This window comes from Vipera berus (genome assembly GCF_964194415.1).
Source record: "Vipera berus genome assembly, chromosome: 16".
NCBI lineage: Eukaryota > Metazoa > Chordata > Lepidosauria > Squamata > Viperidae > Vipera > Vipera berus.
Window position 1 is genome coordinate 1,372,641 of NC_138219.1, and position 19,916 is coordinate 1,392,556.

At 48.6% G+C, this 19,916-nt stretch overlaps 1 protein-coding gene across 2 annotated transcripts in view; it reads left to right on the forward strand.

The window, feature by feature from the left end:
- LMNA (lamin A/C) overlaps positions 1-19,916 on the forward strand; it is a 45,075-nt gene that overhangs the window by 14,733 nt on the left and 10,426 nt on the right. For both annotated transcript variants that reach the window (XM_081340184.1, XM_081340185.1), the window contains exons 2-7: positions 10,176-10,332; positions 12,259-12,384; positions 13,006-13,176; positions 13,501-13,626; positions 14,290-14,510; positions 14,950-15,160. In XM_081340184.1, coding sequence (XP_081196310.1) covers positions 10,176-10,332; positions 12,259-12,384; positions 13,006-13,176; positions 13,501-13,626; positions 14,290-14,510; positions 14,950-15,160 — 1,012 coding nt within the window. The remainder of the gene's footprint in view (positions 1-10,175; positions 10,333-12,258; positions 12,385-13,005; positions 13,177-13,500; positions 13,627-14,289; positions 14,511-14,949; positions 15,161-19,916) is intronic.

Genomic DNA, 19,916 nt, shown 5'->3' on the forward strand with positions numbered 1-19,916 from the left:
TCTGGGGCCTCCTCCAAGCTTTAGAAGCTGGCACAGGGTCAGCCCACGCCCAGCTTCCTTGCCAAGGTTGGGGGCTGAGTCACTGGACACAAACTGTCCAGAGGGAAGGCCTCTGAAAGTACCTCCAGCTTAGGAAAGAGACAATCCCACGAATCCTTCCTCTCTCTCTTTTATCTTACCCAAGGGATTCAGAGGTTCCAGCCTGGAAGGGCCTGGGGTACGTTCACGACATTTTCAGGAAAGGGGGAGTATAGCAGTATAACAGAGTCGGAGGGGGCCTTGGAGGTCTTCAAGTCCAAACCCCTGTTCAAGCAGGAGATCCTGTACCATTTCAGCCAAATGGCTGTCAGGTCTGTTCAATCATTGTTTCTTCGCCAAAAGCTTTAGGTAAATCAAGTTTGCTGCCCTTTAGGTAAGACACCCAGAGTCACCCCGAGTGAATCGGGCAACCATATAAATTTTCTTAATATAAATAAAATTTCCCTTTTCCAGCTAAATTCCCATGACACCTTTTTGCATCAGGGCCGTTGTTTTTATTCGGCTACGTTTTGTAAAGGTAAAGGTAAAGGTTCCCCTGCACGTGCATGCTAGTCGTTTCCGACTCTAGGGGCCGGTGCTCATCTCTGTTTCAAAGCCAAAGAGCCAGCGCTTGTCCGAGGACGTCTCCGTGGTCATGTGGCCGGCATGACTGGACACCAAAGGCGCATGGAACACTGTTACCTTCCCACCGTAGCGGTCCCTATTTTTCTACTTGCATTTTTACGTGCTTTCGAACTGCTAGGTTGGCAGAAGCTGGGACGAGTAACAGGCGCTCACTCTGCTACGCGGCACTCGGGATTTGACCCGCCAAACTGCCGACCTTCAGATCGACAAACTCAGCGTCCTAACCCACTGTAGTATTGGCTAAAAATTCCACGCTGTCTCTTCAGAAGCTTCCTTTTTATTTTGGTTTGGGGGTCTAATAGTTACAGAGTTCCCCTAAAATTTATTTATTTATTTATTTATTGCATTTATATACCGCCCTTTCCCTGAGGACTCAGGGCGGTTTACAGGGAGTTAAAAATCAAACATACAAAAGTTAAAACCCAATTTAAAAAATATTAAATCAACCCTGTACTATTAAAAAACCCAATTAAAATGAATATCTCCTCAGCCTGGGCCCGAGAGCTCAAAGAGCCAGGTCTTCAGGCCCCGGCGGAATGATCGGAGGTCACCTGGCCTCTTTTCTTAGGGATGTTGCTATTTCCCCAGATAAAGAGAAGATGAATCCTTTGGCTCTGTAGCTTTTACCTTAACCTTTTCGAAAAAAAGGATTTCTTGGATTGAACTGGGGTCAATCCAACCAGCCGGGGGAGATCAGATCCTTGGTGACTTGCTCCCCAGGCTGCTTCCCTGATCTTGGCATTTGGAATTCCAAGATTGACTGCTTCAGAGTAGGAAGGCTCTGCTTTAGTGCCTTAAGCCTGCAGTGTTGCACATTCAGAGGTGCCGGCTCTGACACCATTCCTCCATGCTGTCTTTAAAGCCTGCAGCTGCACCTTCTGCCCTCTCTTGGTTGCTTCAGCCCTGCAGCGCTGCCCCTCTCTCCCTGGTCATGCCCCCACCCTTTTGCGGCTTAGGGTGGAGGCCCTGTGGCTTCCCAAGAAGCTGCGGGACTTGGCTTGGCTTCCTGGACTCTCTTGGGGGGTGGTGGTGGAGGCAGAGCCCCTGGGAGGATGCCAGGCCCTTCCTCGGCCCAAAGGATGCCAGTTGTGAGCTGCCGGCCAGGCGCCTTTGCCAGGGGAGAGCAGCTTCAGGACCTCCTCGTAGCGGTGTGGAGTATCTGCATCTGCCCACAGGTGTGAAGGTTTTTCTTCCCAGGAGCCCCCCCAGAAGCCCCGTGCAAAAGGGGGTGGTGGTGTTCTCACACGTCTGTCAAATTGTCCCCTGCCCTCCCTTTTTCACTCTCCCCAAGTGCCATGCTCAACTGTTTATGACCTATTGGATAGAATCCTAAGGCAGGAAGGGACCCTGGAGGTCTTCTAGTCCAACCCGCTGCTCAGGGCAGGAGACTTATACCATTCTGACAAATAGTTGTCCAATCTTTTCTCAAAAACCTCCAATGACAGAAGCACCCACAAGTCTGGGAGATGAGCAGTTCCGCGAATCAGCTTTTCTGCAGTTTTGTTGTTTTATGCCATCATACCTGTGGCACGTCAAGGTGACACAAAGGCAATAAACTATTTCCTTGTATCCACCTTTAAAGAAATAGGTGGCACTTTTTTTTGTTTTGAATGTTTCTGCGTAAGTGTGACCTGAAAGGGGATCTCTTTCTTACACAGGTTTTAAAACTAGACAAGCAGAACCCAAATGAGGCAAAAATGTTACCCTTGTTCAGTTGTGTATTGGGGGAAATGTTCCAGAGCCGTGTCTCTGTTTGGGCTTGAGCAGAGCAGGAGATGGTGACTGGGAGGGGAGGGGAGGTCGGGGGTGTGTGTGTGCCATTCAAGACACGGCTGACATGTTGCTGCTTTCTTTTCCTCCTTAATACAATTTTGAATGTCTCGTTTCCTGCATCTGGTGAGCTGGAAACTTAGTCACAGCCATAAAAATGCATTTTTGGATAGAGGGTTTTGATGCTGCTGCTGGGAATGTGTGGGCCTGTATTGGCAGTCCTCAACTTATGACCATCTGTTTAGCAGTCATTCAAAGTTATGGCAGTGCTGGAAAAAGGGACTTACAACCAGTCCTTGCACTCACAATCTTGCAGCATCCGGAGGTCCTGCAATTGTGATCCAGGCACTTGGCAATTGGCTCACACTTACGACAGTTTCCGTGTCCTGCAGTCCTCTGGGTACCACTTACATCCCTCCTAGCCAGCTTCTGACAATCAGTGGGGAAGTTGATAGGAAAAGTCACAAGTCACAGCCTTGCTTAATGACTGTGGGTGATTTGCTTAATGACCTTTGCAAAAAAGATCACAAAACCGTGTGTAATCACATTTTGTCTCACTTAACAGCTACACTGCTTAACAATGAATTTTCCAGCCTCTGTTGTCGTAACATATAAAGAACGGTTGCAGGAAATGGGAATGTCTAGTCTAAAAGAAGGATGAGTGGGGATGTGATAGCAGTCCTCCAATATTTGAGGAGCTGTCACAGAAAAGAAGGAATGGATTTATTCTCCGAAGCCCCCGAGGGCAGGAAGATCAGTAAAGAGAGACCCAATCTAGAACTAAGGAGGAATTTTCTGACAGTGAGAACTATTAACCAGTGGAACGGCTTCCCTCCAGAAATTGTGGGGCTCAATCATTGGAGATTTTAAAGAAGAGATTGAAGAAGCCATTTGTCTGAGATGCTATAGTATCTCCTGCCGTGAGCAGAATTAATGGAAAGACAGACAGACAGATAAGTCTTCCTCCTGGAATTGTGGGCGCTCCATCACTGAAGAGATTGGAGCACTGTTTGTTTAAAAAGGGTGCCCTATGATTTTATGATTCTGAGATAAGATAGATGACAGACAGATGGATGGATGGATGGAACAGCTTGCCCCTCCAGAAGTTGTGGGTGCTCCATCACTGGAGGACTTCAAGAAAAGACTGGACAACCTTTAGTCTGAGATGCTATAGTGTCTCCCACTTGTGCAGTGGGGTGGACTAGAAGACTTCTGAGGTCCCTTTCAACACTACGGTATTTAGGGATAGAACAGAATAGAATAGAATAGAATCTGTAAGGGACCTTGGAGGTCTTCTAGTCTGCCCCCCCACTCAAGCAGGAGGCCCTATACCATCTCAGACAAGTGACTGTCTAGTCTCTTCTTAAAAACCTCCAGTGACGGAGCGCCTACGACTTGCAAGCTGTTCCATTGGTTAATTGTCCTCTGTAAGTTGGGAACTACCTGTAGCCTGAAAGGGTAACCAAACCAGTTGTAGCAACGTTGCATTAGAGTAGGATGATCAAGTTGGAAGCAAACAAGGCGACTCAAGGCCTGCTCAAATAGCCAGGTCGCTACTGGCCCCAGCAAGATTAAGGGAGACCAGGTGTTACTATTAATATTCAAAAATGCATAATGGTTTCTGTTCCATGTATTTCACAGGCTTTAGAAAATTGTAACTCCTTTTCGTTAAAGGCAATACCGGAGTTGGCTCACAGAGGCCCAGATTGCCCATACTCGTTTATGGGCTAGAAACTAATGCCTGAAATTGAACAATTTATTACCTGTTATTAAGTTTACTCAGGTTTATTTCATGCAATAACTCCTGGACACAGTTTGTGTGTGTGTGTAAAAGACCAGCTTGCATTTTGCAACTCTGAAACCAGACGAGAGCCGTTCAACTGTGCACGCACCCGCGTGTGCTCACCAATGATTTCTCCCAGCAACACCTGTGGACGGTCCCCGTTTCTGTGGGAGGATCCGGGTGGGGCCCTCAGTGCCCACAAAACACTGTTCTGGCATTCAGGAAAAACCGTCCCTGGAAACGGAAGCCTGGCGTTTTGCTGCGACTTGCAAGGCCGGGGGGGGGGGGGGCACTGGGCATGTTCTCCTGGCTTTTAGAAGTGGAGCAGATGAGTCAGAGGATGATGGGCAGCGGAGCTCCCGTTCTCTTCCAGACAGCTCAGCAGGGTTTCTGCTGCATATCCAGTTTTGGTCACCACAGTACAAAAAAGATGCTGAGACTGGAAAAAAGGTGCAGAGAAGAGCAACGAAGAGGATCAGGGGACTGGAGGCTAAAACATACAAAGAGCGGTTGCAGGAACTGGGGGTGGCTAGTTTAATAAAAAGAAGGACTAGGAGGGACATGATAGCAGTGCTCCAGTATTTGAGGGGCTGCCCCAAAGAAGGGGGGGGTCTTAGACAAGGCCTCTTAGGCAAGACAACAATGGGTGGAAACTAATCAAGGAGAGACGCAAACTAGGGCTAAGGAGAAATTTCCTGAGAGAAAAATTAACCAATGGAACGGCTTTCGGACGTTCCGGGGCTCCCATCATTGGAGCTTTCCAAGAATTGATTGGACAGCCCTTTGTCTGGAATGGCAGGGTCTCCTACTTGTGCGCGGGGTGGGTGGGTGGGGTTGGACTAGAAGACCTCCAAGCTCCCTTCCAACTCTGGCGTATTCCCTTTCTGGCAATCCCTCCCTCCCTCCCGCTCAGCCCGTTCCCATGAGTATCTAGTATCTCATCCCTTTAGTAGTATTGGTGGTGTGAGAACAGGGCTTTGTTCCTCCCCAGCATTTTTAAACTGCTTCAAAGGAAAATTTAGAGAGGAGGAGGAGGAGGACCACCACGACAACGATGAGATGACACCTCACTTCCTGGCCTGGAGGGTTGTGGCTTTTGCCCCACATTGCTGGTTGTGTTCTAAGCAATGGATAGGAAGATATCTTTGGCTTATGAGCGAAGAGGTGCAACAGCACGAGAGGAGTGCAGGGCTGGTAGGAAAAGGAGAAAAGGCAGCGACCTTTCCTTGTAATCCTTTGGGGGGGAGGAGGTGGTTCACCACAATTGGGGAAGCAGCCTCTGCAGAGAGCTAACAGGCCGAGAGTTTTCCTTTTGGGTTTCGTGCTTGTGGCCCTTCCAGTCAAAATGCCTTGCAGCAGCGGTCCCCAACCTCTGGTCCCTGGACCGGCACCGGTCCACACATGCCAGAGACCGGTCCGCACAAACAAGGGAAGCCCCATCCGCCGGATGCTGGCAGCACGTGAAACCAGCCCCCTCCCAGTCCCGGGAAAAACCTCCCTCCACGGAACCGGTCCCTGGTGCCCAAGAGGTTGGGGGCCGCCGCGTTAGAGGGAATCCTCATTTAGCAACCGCAGTTGGGACTAGACACTTGGTCGTTAAGCAAAGTGGTTACTAAGTGAAACTTGGATTGCTGATGATCTGACTTCAGCTTCCCTTTGCTTCGTAGACCTGCAAAATTATTTTTTCATCATGTCAATGAGGCTGTCGCTAAACGAGGACTGCCTGTATGGAAGCTCTTACAACTCACAGAAAGCAGCAACTGTGCTGCATAGGAGGATCATAATCATAATCATAATAAAGTTGGAAGGGACCTTGGAGGTCATCTAGTCCAACCCCTGCTCAGGCAGGAAACCTTATACCATTTCAGACAAATGTCTGTCCAGTCTCTTCCTAAAAATTTCCAGTGTTGGAGCATTCACCACTTTGGAGGCAGGTTGTTCCACTGGTGAATTGTTCTCACTGTCAGGAAGTTTCTCCTTAGTTCTAGGTTGCTTCTCTCCTTGATGAGGTTCCATCCGTTGCTTCTTGTCCTGCTTTCAGGTGCTTTGGAGAATAGCTTGACTCCCTCTTCTTTGGGGCAGCCCCTGAGATATTGCACTGTGCAATAATGCACAGTGTTGGCTTTTTTGGCGGCTGCAGCACACGGCTGGCTCGTATTTAAGTGATTGTCCACTAGGACTCCGAGATCCCTCTCACAGTTACTACTATTGAGCAAGGTACCACCTACATTATACCTGTACATTTGGTTTTTCTTGCCTAAATGTAGAACCTTACTTTTTTCACCACTGGATTTCATTTTGTTAGATAGCGCCCAAGCAGAGAGTGTGGAGGGAGGGGCTGGGGGGTGGGCGGGGCAAGAAAGTACCCGGCAGAGTTAGCTTTCCACCCCCTCCCCAATCAGAGTAGAGAGCAGAGTTTGCAGAGTGGATGCTGTCTCCTCATCTCCTCCCTCCCCAACTCCCCCCCTCCACAGTTTGTGGGTCTGGCTCTCCAAGGGCCCCCCCCCTTGCAGCCTCATGCGTCATGCCATAGGCAGGAGATGAGATGTAGAGGGGGGGAAGAGCACTTAACTTGGGTGTTGGCCTGTGCAGAGTCCGGCAGGGAATTGCATGGCCAGAAGAAAGGAGTTTTCTGGTTCTGGTCAGCCTGGCCATGCTGGTTCTGTGCCAGCTTTGAAAACTCAGCGCGAAGGGAAGTCTCCAAAGCCCAAAATAGAAAGTCTTTTTCCCACCTTCTTTAAAAAGCCTCGTGACATAGAAATGAATGACTCTGAGATTCCACTTCCTTGGTTGCGGGGGGTGGGGAATCCTGATTTTGGCTGCGGGGAACTTTGGTTGTTGCTTTTGAGAAACAGCCCAAAGGTCTCCTTGGCAACTTCTCTGTTGGCGTTGTGAGGCAAGCAGGCCCCATCTCTGTTTCTGGCAAAGAAGCTCTGTGCGAGGAGTAATCATGAGGACTAGAAGCGCCACCTTGCTTTTGCAACCCAGAGCCCAAGATTGTCAGAGTGGGCAGAATGACCGCACAGTTCTCCCTTTAAGTCAAAGTAAAAAATTGAGGCTGCGTGTTATTATCTTTTTCTACTGGGTTAAAAAGAGTCAGAAGTCGATGTTTTTCTTTCTCCCCCCCCCTTTTATCCTACAGTTTTTCCTCCCCTGCTTTCTCACTATTTTGATTTTTGTTTGTATTTTATATTTTGATCAACTAACAAAAATGTGGAAGCATAAAAAGGAAAAATAGATACCCTCAAGGGTGCCCGGTGCCCTTGTTTTGCCCTTCAGTACCCATGCCAGCAGCTGATGGGCACTTTCCTTGCAATTGCTTGCTTGTGAGAAGTGGAAGAAAACTCAGCCCACCGGCAATGGGTGTGTGTGTGTGTTGCTTTTAGATTCGTCTTTCTAGTAATTTGTTGTGAGCGTAATTTGTAACACTGAGTTTCGTATTCAGTTACATCTTACAAGGCCAATATAACCACCCGGGCACTCGCACCCATTTCAAGCACTTGGCATGTGCCTGCCTGCAAAAGCCTCACCCTTAACGTTTTCACTTCTTGGGAAGAGACTGGGGCAGGGGTGGGCAGCCTCGGCTCCTTTATGACTTGTGGACTTCAACTCCCAGAATTCCTGAGCCAGCCATGCTGAGGGGAAAGGGAGAGGTTCCCAAGGGGGGGTGGGGTGGGGAGAAAACCTGTTCAGGGCCGCAGGGCAATTGGTGAGGATTGTGTGGCTGAAAACCCAGCCGGAAGCAGCGACCGTGAGTCCGTGGCCAAGTGTAAGGAGTTACCACCACAAGTGACCTCTGTTGCTAAGTGAGACAATTGTTAAGCCCCATTTGACGACCTTTCTTCACACGGTTGTTAAGTGAATCACTGCCGTTGTTACATTAGTAACATGGTTGTTAAGTGAATCTGGCCTTGTCAGAAGGTCGCAAAAGGGGATCACGTGGGCCCGGGAGACAGTGACCGTCGTGAATACGGCTCCGTTGCCAAGCGTCTGAACTTTGATCACGTGATGGGGGGGGGAGAAATGCTGCTCATAAGTGTGAAAAATGGTCACAAGTCGCCTTTTCCAGTGCCGTTGCAACTTTGAACAGTCGCTAAATGAATGGTCGTAAGCTGAGGACTGCCTGCATCCTTTTACTCCCCGTCAGCTGCCGAGCGAGCGGGCGCTGCTTTTAAGCCCTTGCAGTTTCTAGTTGCATCTCATCTTGTTCCAGAAGAAAAAGGAGGCAGCCGAGGAACGGAAACTTGGATCCCAGCTCCGATAAACATGCAGATTTTTCCTCCTCTTCTCTACATTTGTAGAGTTTCCCGTCTCCGTCCTAAATTAAAGCCAAATGAAACTTTTTTTAAAAAAAAAACTGAGGCCCCATTTTCCCTGCTTTGACTGTGTTGTTGGCATCCTGCATTGGGTCTGCATTGGTCCTTTTTACAAGCCGGCCCATGCAGAGGACTCGCGTTGGGCTCCATGGTTTTCCCGTCGGTGTCCCTGCCAAGCACCCAGCCCCTCACCCCAGATCCGAGGCTGAGTTGAGCACCCTGGAGGGCTCTGCGCACGGGTCTTCGTTGCTTTATCGCTCTCTTTCTATCCTGCCTGACTTTCCACATCTCCAGACGGTTTTTGTGATAAAAAAATAAAACATGGAATGTGTTTAGTGCCGCTTAGGGCTCCACCTGAGGGTTGGTGTAGCTGAAAAATGCCACACAGGATGTATACCACCAGTGTCCCTCACTCTTGGCAGCGTTTAAGATGTGCGGACTTGTAACTTCAATGAAAGATCTGCAAGGCAACGAGAAGCCCCGAGAGCATCAGGGACCCCACAGTTGAGCCACAAGTATTCTATGGGCATGGATTCTTAGTGGATTATCATCCCACCTGCTGAAGTGGGAGGTTGGGATGCAAAGCATCGCTCTGTGACTCAGTCTTCCTGCTGTCAGCTGCGCCCTTTTTGCCTCTCCCTTTGTGGAGATGTTTGTCTTTTGACCTTCACCCTGAAATCCTGGTCCTTGCTGGCCTTGCTGGTCCCCACAGCTCTCGGCGCCCAGTTTGGAAGGAATCTCTCCTTGACAGCCAGAAGCAGACGAGACGAGAACAGTGCGTTTCTTCTAAGTCCGGATTTCCCTTCAACATCTTAATTAGCGCTGCACATTTCTTGAGTCATTAGCAGCTGAGGCTACTGGGGCCAAATCTGCTTTTGATCAGTTCTTCTCCTTGCTGGTGAGGCCGCCCAAATAGCCCAAATAGGTGAAAGGGAGTTCCTCTGGATGGGTTGCTAATTTAAAGTTTCTGCTCCTTCAGATGTCTAGAATTGCATTTATTGCCTTCCACATGACGCCCACAAGAGCTTGGGCAGTGATCAGCACAGCCAGATGAGGGCGCCAGATTCCCAGAAAAGGCAGTTCTACTCACACGTGAGCCTGTTGTGGTTTACTCAGTCATAGTTTGCTGAGAGGTGTGAATGGAGTCATTCTTTTTATCCCTGGGCCTAGGTTCAAATCTGACTAATGTTCTGGTGCTCCCAAGTCTTATTCCCATGGGCATCTTATGGGTATTGCCTGTTGTGGATTACTCACTTACAAATGAATGAGCCACAATTTGCAGAGATGTGTAAATGGAGTTGTTCTCTTTATCTCTGGGCCTGAGTTTGAATCTGATTAATATTTATTTATTTATTTATTTTATTACATTTATATACCGCCCTTTCCCGGAGGACTCAGGGCGGTTTACAGGGTAATTAAAAACCAAAAATACAAAAGTTAAAACCAAGTTTAAAAAAGATTAAATTTATCCCTGTATAAATAAAACCCCAATTAAAATAAATTAATCCTCAGCCTGGGCCAGAGAGCTCGAAGAACCTCTTGTGGGTTTCTGCCAAAGTCTCCCAAAGTCCATCTTGTCTTCTGGTGGGGCTGCTGGGCACAAGACTTTCCTCCTTACGAATGGCTGCATCTTCCTCTTCCAGGGACACCAAGAAGAAAGGAGAATTGCTCACTGCCCAGGCCCGCCTGAAGGATGTGGAGGCCTTGCTCAACTCCAAAGAGGCTGCGCTCACCACCGCCTTGGGGGAGAAGCGCAACCTGGAGGGTGAAGTCCGCAACCTCAGAGGCCAACTGGCCAAGGTAGGCCAGGCGCAGCTGTGAAGGTCCCCAACAGTCTCTCCGCTCTGCTCTTGGGGGACCCTTGAGATGGGAGGGGGCCAGTTTCTCCTTCTGCGCCTCCATCTCTTGCCCATCTTCGGACTACCGGTTCCAAAATGTTATGCCAGGACGAATGAGTTTGTAGGCTCAGGTAAACTATGCCTGCAAATGTCTGTTGTGCAGGAGGGGAGGGGTCCTTCCGCTAGGAGACCACCAGCCTTTCACCTCCTTCCCAGGCCAGCTCCTGTTCCTGCAGATTGCCAACCAAGGGCAATAAGGATGGCAGAGCCAGGCTTAGGCTGGTCAACCTTATTAGGCTTCCAGAACTGAAGGCAGGCTGGTGGTCTTTCAGTTCCCCCCGCCAACAATGGGTCGGTGGGCTCCTGTTATGATTTTTATTTGGCCATGCTTTATCTTTTTGTGAATTTTGTAATTGTGAATTTAACCTGTGCTGTTGATAAGGAGGCCAAAACAGCAGCAAGATTTATAACTATATTTCTCGAGCTTGGCAGTTGAATGATGGGTGGACATCAACTCCCAGAGGGGAATTCTGGTCCATCCATCTTCTACTGGCCAAGGTTGAGAATCATTGGTCCAACAATGGACCAGCAGAGCTATTGACTGTACTCAGCTGTGGCCCTTCAAAGGCGGACCACTCCTGGCCACAGGTGCCACGGACTGTCCTGAATTTAGCCCCTTCATCTTTGAGGTTGCATGGCTGAGACATTCCCTCCCTCTGTCACTAAGGGGCACAAAACCCCTCCTCCGCCCCTGCTTTTCCTGCTTATCTCTATGTCCGTCCTGCACCCTCTCTGGGCTCTAGAATAATAATCTGAATTTCACAATCAGCTTAATTTTACTGTCACTTTGCCCCCCAAACTGGCTGGGGCCCGGAAAGGCTCACCTGTGCAGGAACCAAGTGAGGCCAGCAGGGGGCGATGGAGTCCACCATTTGCCAAGGCAGAGAGGAGGAATGGACAGTTGGAAAGCAAAGTGACCTTTTTAAGAGGACTTGGGTGGGTGGACTCTTGCTTCCATCATCCCTGACCAGGGATCTGCCGCCCTGCCCGGCAGCATTTTCCGTTTTTTTATTATTATTATTTTGTTTATTTACATCCTGCCTTTATTATTTTTATTAACAACTCAAGATACCAAAATACTCCTTCCTTCTATTTTCTCCAGCACAACAACCCAGTGAGGTGGGCTGGGCTGAGAGAGAGGGACTGGCCCAAGGTCATCTAGAGGCTTTTATAGCTAAGATGGACCAGAACTCCCAGGCTCCTGCTGAGTGGCCCAAAGTCGCCCAGCTGGCATTCATGCCAAAGTCTCCTGGTGCTAGTCTGGTGCCTTCACCCACCACATGGAACTGGCTTTCCTTCTACTTTAGATCCTCTAAGTCCAGATGTTTTTCACTCCTGGCAGCCTCTCCCTGCGGGAGAGAAGCTAAATCAGCATCAGTGGCTTGTAAACTTCATCTCTTAACTTAGAGAAAGGTGATCAGGCTTCTTTGGACCAAACTGATGGGAGATACTGCCCATAACAAACAAACACACACACACACACACACACACACACCCCTACACACCCCTGGTGTTTCTGGGAGCATGCAGAAGCTGGTGCTGTGACAGGCAAGTTGGGCACCGATGAGTCTAGAGCAGACATGTCAAACTCGCGACGTCATTGCTGGCAATGGGCTGGGCGTGGTTTCTTCATGATGCGGGCCGGCAGTTTGACACCCCTGGTCTAGAGAGAGAGAGAGACGTCCGTGAGACAGATGTTGAGGGCCAGCCCGGTCACCCAGCCTTAGCAGAGCCACCTCCTGCCACGCGGCCCTCCCAGCCAGGCGATCTGGGGCCCTTTGCTCCCCCTTCTGTGCAGTGACCGGGTCCCCTGGTTTGTCCCCTGCAGTTGGAGGTGGCATTGGCCGATGTCAAGAAGCAGCTTCAGGACGAAATGCTGCAGCGGGTGGATGTGGAGAACAGGCTACAGACCCTGAAGGAGGAGCTGGACTTCCAGAAGAACATCTACAGCGAGGTGAGTCCCAGCTCACAGAAGGGTCCCTTAGAGGTCACCTAGTCCAACCGCTTCTAGGGCAGGAATCCTACACCGCCTGGGCTTGAAAAGCGACTCTGCTGTTTCATAGCCAGGAATTCCTCCTTGAGTTTGGGTCCCCCTCCATAAAACACCCACCCATTGGCCCTAGAGAGAGTAAATTCCTTCCTTTTCTAAAATAAATGTTATTATTAAGTTTTATTGTAAAATAAAAATACAGAAAAAACAAAAGTTAGAAGACAGGCGAAGAGAGAAAAAAGTGGCGACTTCCAACTTTTTCAGGGCGGTGACATACAACCCCCCCCCCCAAGCTTTATGCTTCAGGTTTCAAGCCACTTCAGTAACCACAGAAGCATCCTGATCACCCAGACCCAAAGCACAGAGTGGGTCTCCATGGGCTGGGAGATTGAACTTGCCACCCTGCCCTGGGCCAGGCAGTCAGCCCAATTCCTGCACATCTGGAAATGGCCCCACAGAGCAGCAGGGGCTGCTGGATGACGGGGGCAGCGGATTGGGGCTGGAGGGAGCAGGTCACAGTTGGGGGGGGGTTGTGCCTTCCCAGTCCCGGGATGCCCTGCTCAGCCGCTGCCCCGCTGCTCACAGGAGCTCCGCGAGACGAAACGCCGCCACGAGACGCGCCTGGTGGAGATCGACAGCGGGCAGCAGCGTGAATTCGAGAACCGGCTGGCCGATGCGCTGCAGGACCTCCGCAGCCAGCACGAAGCCCAGGTCAATCTCTACAAGGAGGAGCTGAACAAGACCTACATGGCCAAGGTAGCGCACTCCCACTCCCATCATCCCCAAGCTGGCACACGTCGGCCAAGGGCTGTTCTGCTGCCCTCCCACCCTTGAGATGTTCTCAAGGTCAGGTAATCCCACCTGGTCTCCCTCATCTGCAGTTTAAGAGGACGGCGGGCGCTGGGGCAGGATCGGGGCCTTGCCAAGTCAGGCTCTTAGCCTGGGCAAAGGAAGCTGCCTGGAGGGGGGTTCGCACCTCACTCCTGCCCTGCAGAGCAGCCCAGGGCAGCCTTGAGGACTGGCCACTTTGAAGTAAGCCAAACCCGGCCATCTCCAGAAGGCTATTTCTAATCTTTGCAGCTGGAAAACGCCAAGCAGTCGGCTGAGAGGAACAGCAGCATGGCAGGGGCGGCTCATGAGGAGCTTCAGCAGACCAGAATTCGCATCGACAGCTTGTCCGCCCAGCTCAGCCAGCTGCAGAAGCAGGTAGGGGTCTCCCGGGGGAGGGAGCCGCTGGTCCCCCACCTGCTCCGACCACCGTTTGGTCTCCAGGTGGGGAAATCGCACCTTTCGTTTTGCAAGCAGGAAGCCCCGTCCAGGCGCTTCCACCCACTTTGTGGTACCTGTTTGTGGGTCTCCCTTTGAAGATTTTGGGTGGTTACAGGTAGTCCTTGACTTATAACCATTTGTATAGCGACCGTTCAGTGTTACAGTGGCACTGAAAAAAAATTGGCTTAAGAGCCATCCTCACCCTTACGACTGTTGCAGTGTCCCTTCAGTCACATAATCAACCGGCCTTGGATTTACAATGGTTGCAGCATCTGGGATCACTTGATCACCATTAAGGACCTTCCTAGCTGGCTTCCAACAGGCAGAGTTAACGGGGGAAGCCTGATTCGCTTAATGACTACACGATTCAGTTAATGACTGCGGCGATTTGCTTAATAAAAAAGCTTGTAAAATCAGGCAATGGACAATATGGTCGTACGTCAAGGACTTGCCTGTTCCTCTGTGAGCAACTTCACATCGGCCACCTTGCAGGCCTCCCTCCCTCGGTGAGGCCCCCGCTGTTCCCTCCCGGATGGGGGTCTGCTCGCCCGGCTTTCCCTCCAGGCATCCACCCCCTCTCTTGCCTTCCTCCCCACCCAGCTGGCGGCCAAGGAGGGGAAGGTGCGGGACCTGGAGGATATTCTGGCACGGGAGCACGAGACCAGCCGCCGCATCCTAGCGGACAAGGAGCGGGAGATGGCCGAGATGCGGGCCCGCATGCAGCAGCAGCTGGACGAGTACCAGGAGCTGCTGGACATCAAACTGGCCTTAGATATGGAGATCAACGCCTACCGAAAACTACTGGAGGGCGAGGAGGAGAGGTGGGCAAACTTTGCCATCCCCTGCAGAGCCCGACCAGTGAAGCTGGGCAGACCTTGGCCTGGGGACCTCCTCCGAGCTGGGGCTGGGCAAGGGCCCCCCATAGGCAGTCTGGGACCTTCGCGTGCTGGAAAAAGGTTGCCTCTCTCATTGAGGCTTCGGTGCGCAGGAAGTGTTCGGGTTCATATTGGATTTGGACAGATCTGGGGTTTGCCCAGCTGCCCCTCCTTTGGGGGGAGCATTTGGGGGCCCTCCTAGGACAGGTTGGGCAGACCCTTCAGGCGGAAAGATCGGTTTGGTTTGAGTGCTTCTCCTAGCACGGAGGGTGGGCAGCGCAGCCTCCTGGAACAAAACCTTCTGTTTGCTGTGGGGAGCACAGGTGCATCCATGGGGAGGCAGCAGCCTCTGCCTCAGCCCCCCCGCCTCTCTTTTCCCCCCCAGGTTGCGCCTCTCCCCCAGCCCCTCCTCCCAGAAGAGCGGCACGCGCATCCGTGTCACTTCTTCCACCCAAAGCTCCACCAAGAAAAGGAAGCTGGAGGACAGCGAGAGCCACACCAGCTTCTCCCAGCATGCCCGGACCAGAGGCCGCGTGGTCGTGGAGGAGGTGGACCTGGAGGGCAAGTTTGTCCGGCTGAGGAACAAGTCGAACGAGGTGGGTGCCGGTCGTGGCAGGTTGCCGGTCCAGCACCCCTGGGCCAAAGGGGGGCTGAGGAAACCATTTGGTCCTGGTGTCCACGTAAATCTAGGATTTCTTTGATTTCAAAATGATGTTGACCCTCTGTCATAATGGGCTGTAGTATGTGTGCTGTTTTTGGCCTTACAGGCAAGGTCACTTCTGGTTTCAGCAAGCTACAATGAAAGATGGGGTGGATCTGCCTTAGCGTTTTGGGGAGTTCCAGTTCCACAGTGACTGGATTTATGATGCCTTTGATGGGAAAGGGGCCTACGAACTTGGGCCCTAATTTCTTAGAAGGTTATAGTGCTTGCAGAAACCTAATTAAGATAGGTAAACTCTCCTCCGTGTGGACAGTTACCTGCTCAAGTTTTATAGGTGTTCCTGGCTTCATCTAGAGAGCCTTTCTGACTATTGGCCAGGTGTTTCCCAATTGGTTCATCCATTCCTTAAGGCAGCAGTTCCCAACCTTTTCTATCCCCTGCACCCATAGAATGCTTCTGATATATTCTCACACCCCTTACAAAAATGTTCAAAATCACGGCAGCGAATTATGCATATACACTATAATTTTGAAACTTCTAAGCCCATGTTTTTGCACCCCCTGGAATATCATCTAGCACCCCTGGTTGGGAACCCCTGCCTTAAGGGATGGGATGGTGGGTTCATTGGTTGACAGATCAGGCATTGGTTTAAACACTTCGTTCCCTCCATGTAGATGCGGCTCCATTGAGGACCATTGAGTGGTGCTTTAGGAACCACTCGTCTTTTTCTAAAGCTTGTTTGAATGCTGTTGAGGCATCACTGTCTAGTGGTATGGGGGTTCTCTTCTGTGATCTTGTAATCACCGGGGCTGGTAGCTGCTGTGCTGGCAATAACGGCGTGACTACATCCGCTTTGGTGCTCTTATACTGCAACATTCTAGAGAGGGCATCAGCTAAACAATTCTTGCCTCCTGCCAAGTAGTGGAGAGTAAAATTGAACTGATGGAAATGTTGGGCCCACCGTGCTTGCTTGGGATACAACTTCCTAGGCAGTTTGAGAGCTTCTACGTTTTTATGGTCAATCCATACTTGGAAAGGGATTTTGCTCCCTTCCAGGAAATGCCTCCAGGTGAGAAGGGCCCAGCACACCGCATAAGCTTCCTTCTCCCAGACCACCCAGCCTTGTTCGGTTTCTGATAATTTTTTGGAGGTGTAGGCGCAGAGCGGTAATTGGCCCTTCTCGTTCTGTTGGAGTAACACCACTTCCACTGCTACATCGCTGGCATCAGCTTGAATTACAACTCCCTTCTTTGGGTCTGGGTGTTTTAATATTAGCTCTGCCACGAAAAGCCTCTTTAACTTTTCAAATGCCGCCTGGCACTCCATAGTCCATTTTAGAGGCTGGCTTGTTTTTAATAGGTTTGTGAAAGGTAAGGCAATCGGGGTGAAAGAAGAGATGAATTGCTAGTAGAAATTCGCAAAACCCAGAAAGCTTTGTAGTTGCTTTCTGGTACGGGGCTGCCCATTCCAGAATGGCACGTACCTTTTCCAGATCCATTTCCACCCTGTCATGCAAGATCCGATAGCCCAGGTAATCAATTTTCTACTTATGGAGTTCGTACTTTGATAATTTCACCTAGAGTTTGGCTGCCCAGAGCTTGTTCAGGATCGCCCTGACCAATTTCACGTGTTCGGCTTTCGTTTTGGTGTAGATTGATATATTGTCCAGGTATTGATTCTTGATTCTAACTTCGGTAGTTACACCTCTCGCTGGTCTAGCCTGGAAAATACTTTTCCCTTTGATAGGTGGGCCAGCATATCTTTCTTTTTTCTTTTTTTTTTATTGAAAAGTTTTACAATACATTTTTAAAAAGACAAAACCCCTCCCAACCCCTTCCCCTCTCCCCAAAGCTCCCCAACACCTCCCTCCCCTCCCCCTCCCCCCCTCCCCGACTTCCCAGAGCTCAATACAGGGTATAAATATACAAACAATTATAGTCTACCTTATGCAAACAACAATAAAATACTAAATCTATCGCACTTTAACTCTTATAAACTAACTACAAGCAATTTAAATATCACATCAATACTTATTCAAATGCTAGATGAAACTTTTTAGTCCCATATTTATTCTGGATATAATCAATCCATCTTCTCCACTCCACAATATATCTCTGTTGCGATTGGTCTTTCAAATACGCTGAAATCTTTGCCATTTCCGCCAAATTGGAAACTTTTAAAGTCCATTCTTCTATAGTCGGCAGTTCTTCCTTCTTCCAATATTGCGCTACTAAAAGTCTCGCTGCCGTAATTAAGTTCAACATCAGCTTACTGTCCACAACAGTAGTATCAGTAATAATGCCCAGTAAAAACAATTGCGGACAAAATTTTATCCTTTTCATAAATATCTTTTGCATGTTCCACCAAATTTTAATCCAAAAAGCTTTAACCTTTTTACAAGTCCACCATATATGAAAATACATTGCATCCTCACAACCACACCTCCAACATTTGGGCTGGCAGTTCGGATACATACTTGCTAATTTTTTAGGGTCTAAGTGCCACCTATAAAACATTTTATAAAAATTCTCTCTTAAATTTTGGGCCTGTGTAAATTTTACATTTCTAACCCAAATCTTTTCCCAAGTATCCATTGTAATAACTTCTTGAAAATTCTGAGCCCACTTTATCATACAGTCTTTAACAAGTTCTGTCTCTGAATCAATTTCTATCAATGCAAGATATATCCTTTTAATATGTGCTTGACCTTGATCTCTAATTTGCTTTACCTCCTTAAGTAACACCAGCTGCCTGCAATTAGTGCAGGTTCGCATCCCACCAGGCTCAAGGTTGACTCAGCCTTCCATCCTTCCGAGGTAGGTAAAATGAGGACCCAGATTGTTGGGGGCAATTAAGCTGACTTTGTAATAATGCCGCTTGGGGTGTGTGTGAAAGCCCTAATAAGCAGGCATATACATAGAATGAAGGCTACTGCTAAGTTTGTAAGCCGCCCTGAGTCTTCGGAGAAGGGCGGGATATAAATGGAATAAAAATAAAAATAAATAAAATAAAATCGTTGAAAAACCAATTTTCTGGTCTTCCTTCCACCTGGCCTGTAATTGCCCATACTGAAACCAAGTTTGTACAATCTTTTCTTCTCTTAAAATATTATATGGCTTTAATTGCCATACATTCCTTTCCAATCTTAAAATTTCCTTATATGTAGTCACATCATGTTTAAACCCAACACTTATATTTTCTATTGCGTGTTTCGGTATTGCCCATATGGGTATCTTATAATTCAACTTGTGTCTATACTTTTTCCAAACTCGCAACAGAGCATACCTTAAAATATGTACCTTAAACACATTATCTACCTTCTTATCATACAATAAATATGCATGCCAACCAAATAACAAATCATGGCCTTCAAGATTTAATAATCTCACTTGTGTTAAATTAAACCAATCACTTATCGTTGACAAAACAGCAGCTTCATGATATAGTTTAAAATTAGGCATTTTAAGACCACCTCTTTCACGCGTATCCTGTATAATCTTAAATTTAACTCGTGGCCTTTTCCCTGCCCAAACAAATTTATTAATACCTTTTTGCCATTCCTCCAAGTTTGAATCCTTTTTAGGTATAGGTATCATTTGAAATAAAAATAAAAATTTTGGCAAAACGTTCATTTTCACAGCTGCAATTCTTCCCAATAAAGATAATTGTAATTTTTTCCAACTATCTAATTCTTTTTGAACTTTTCCCCATAACTTTTCATAATTATTTTTATATAACTTTACATTTGAGGGTGATAAATATATCCCCAAATATTTAACCCTTTTAACTATTTCAAATCCCGTTAGCTCTTCTAAGACTGCCTTTCGTGATACTGTCATATTCTTAGACAACATTTTAGTTTTTTGTATATTAACCTTAAATCCAGAAACTTTCCCATATTGCGTTATTATCTCCATCAATTCTACAACTGAATAGTCAGGCTGAGTCACTGTAACAACCAGATCGTCTGCAAACGCCCTCAATCTATAATCCTGATCTCTAATTTGAATTCCCTTAATTTTGTCAGAACCCCGTATTTTAATCAATAATATCTCCAGTGTTAAAACAAATAATAAGGGTGACAACGGGCACCCCTGCCTTGTACCCTTTTCAATGTTACATACTTCCGTCAAACTATTATTAACTATTAGGGCCAGCATATCTTTCATGAGGGGCAAAGGGTCCACATTTTCCACGCATACTGCGTTGGAACCTCTATAGTCCACGCCGAGACGAAGAGACCCGTCTTCTCTCTGAAGAGCAGCCACCTGGGTTCTGGCCGGCTGGATGAATCCGCAGGCCAGATTTTTATCAATGAACTGGCGTAGTTTGGTTAATTCCCTGCGGGTCATTGAATACAACTTTGGCTTTAGTAGCTTAGTCCCTGGGTTGATTTCAGTGGCCCAGTCTGTGGATCAGTGGGGTGGTGGTGGCATTTTCTGACTCGTGTTTTCCCCACCCCAACCTAACACTCCAAGCCTCCCCCTTCCCATCAGAATGGCAGAACCCAAAAATTAAAAAAATGAAATGAATATAGAAGTTGAGGGTCTGAGAGCTGGAGTGGGTGGTTTGGAGGGCATAAATGGGTTCTACCCCCAGTTGACCTTTGGAGCTGCAAGAGGCAGCCATGTCTTTGTAGAGTGGACTCACCCATGTCCTGTACAGCCTCCGCCTCCTTTTAAGGTGGCCCT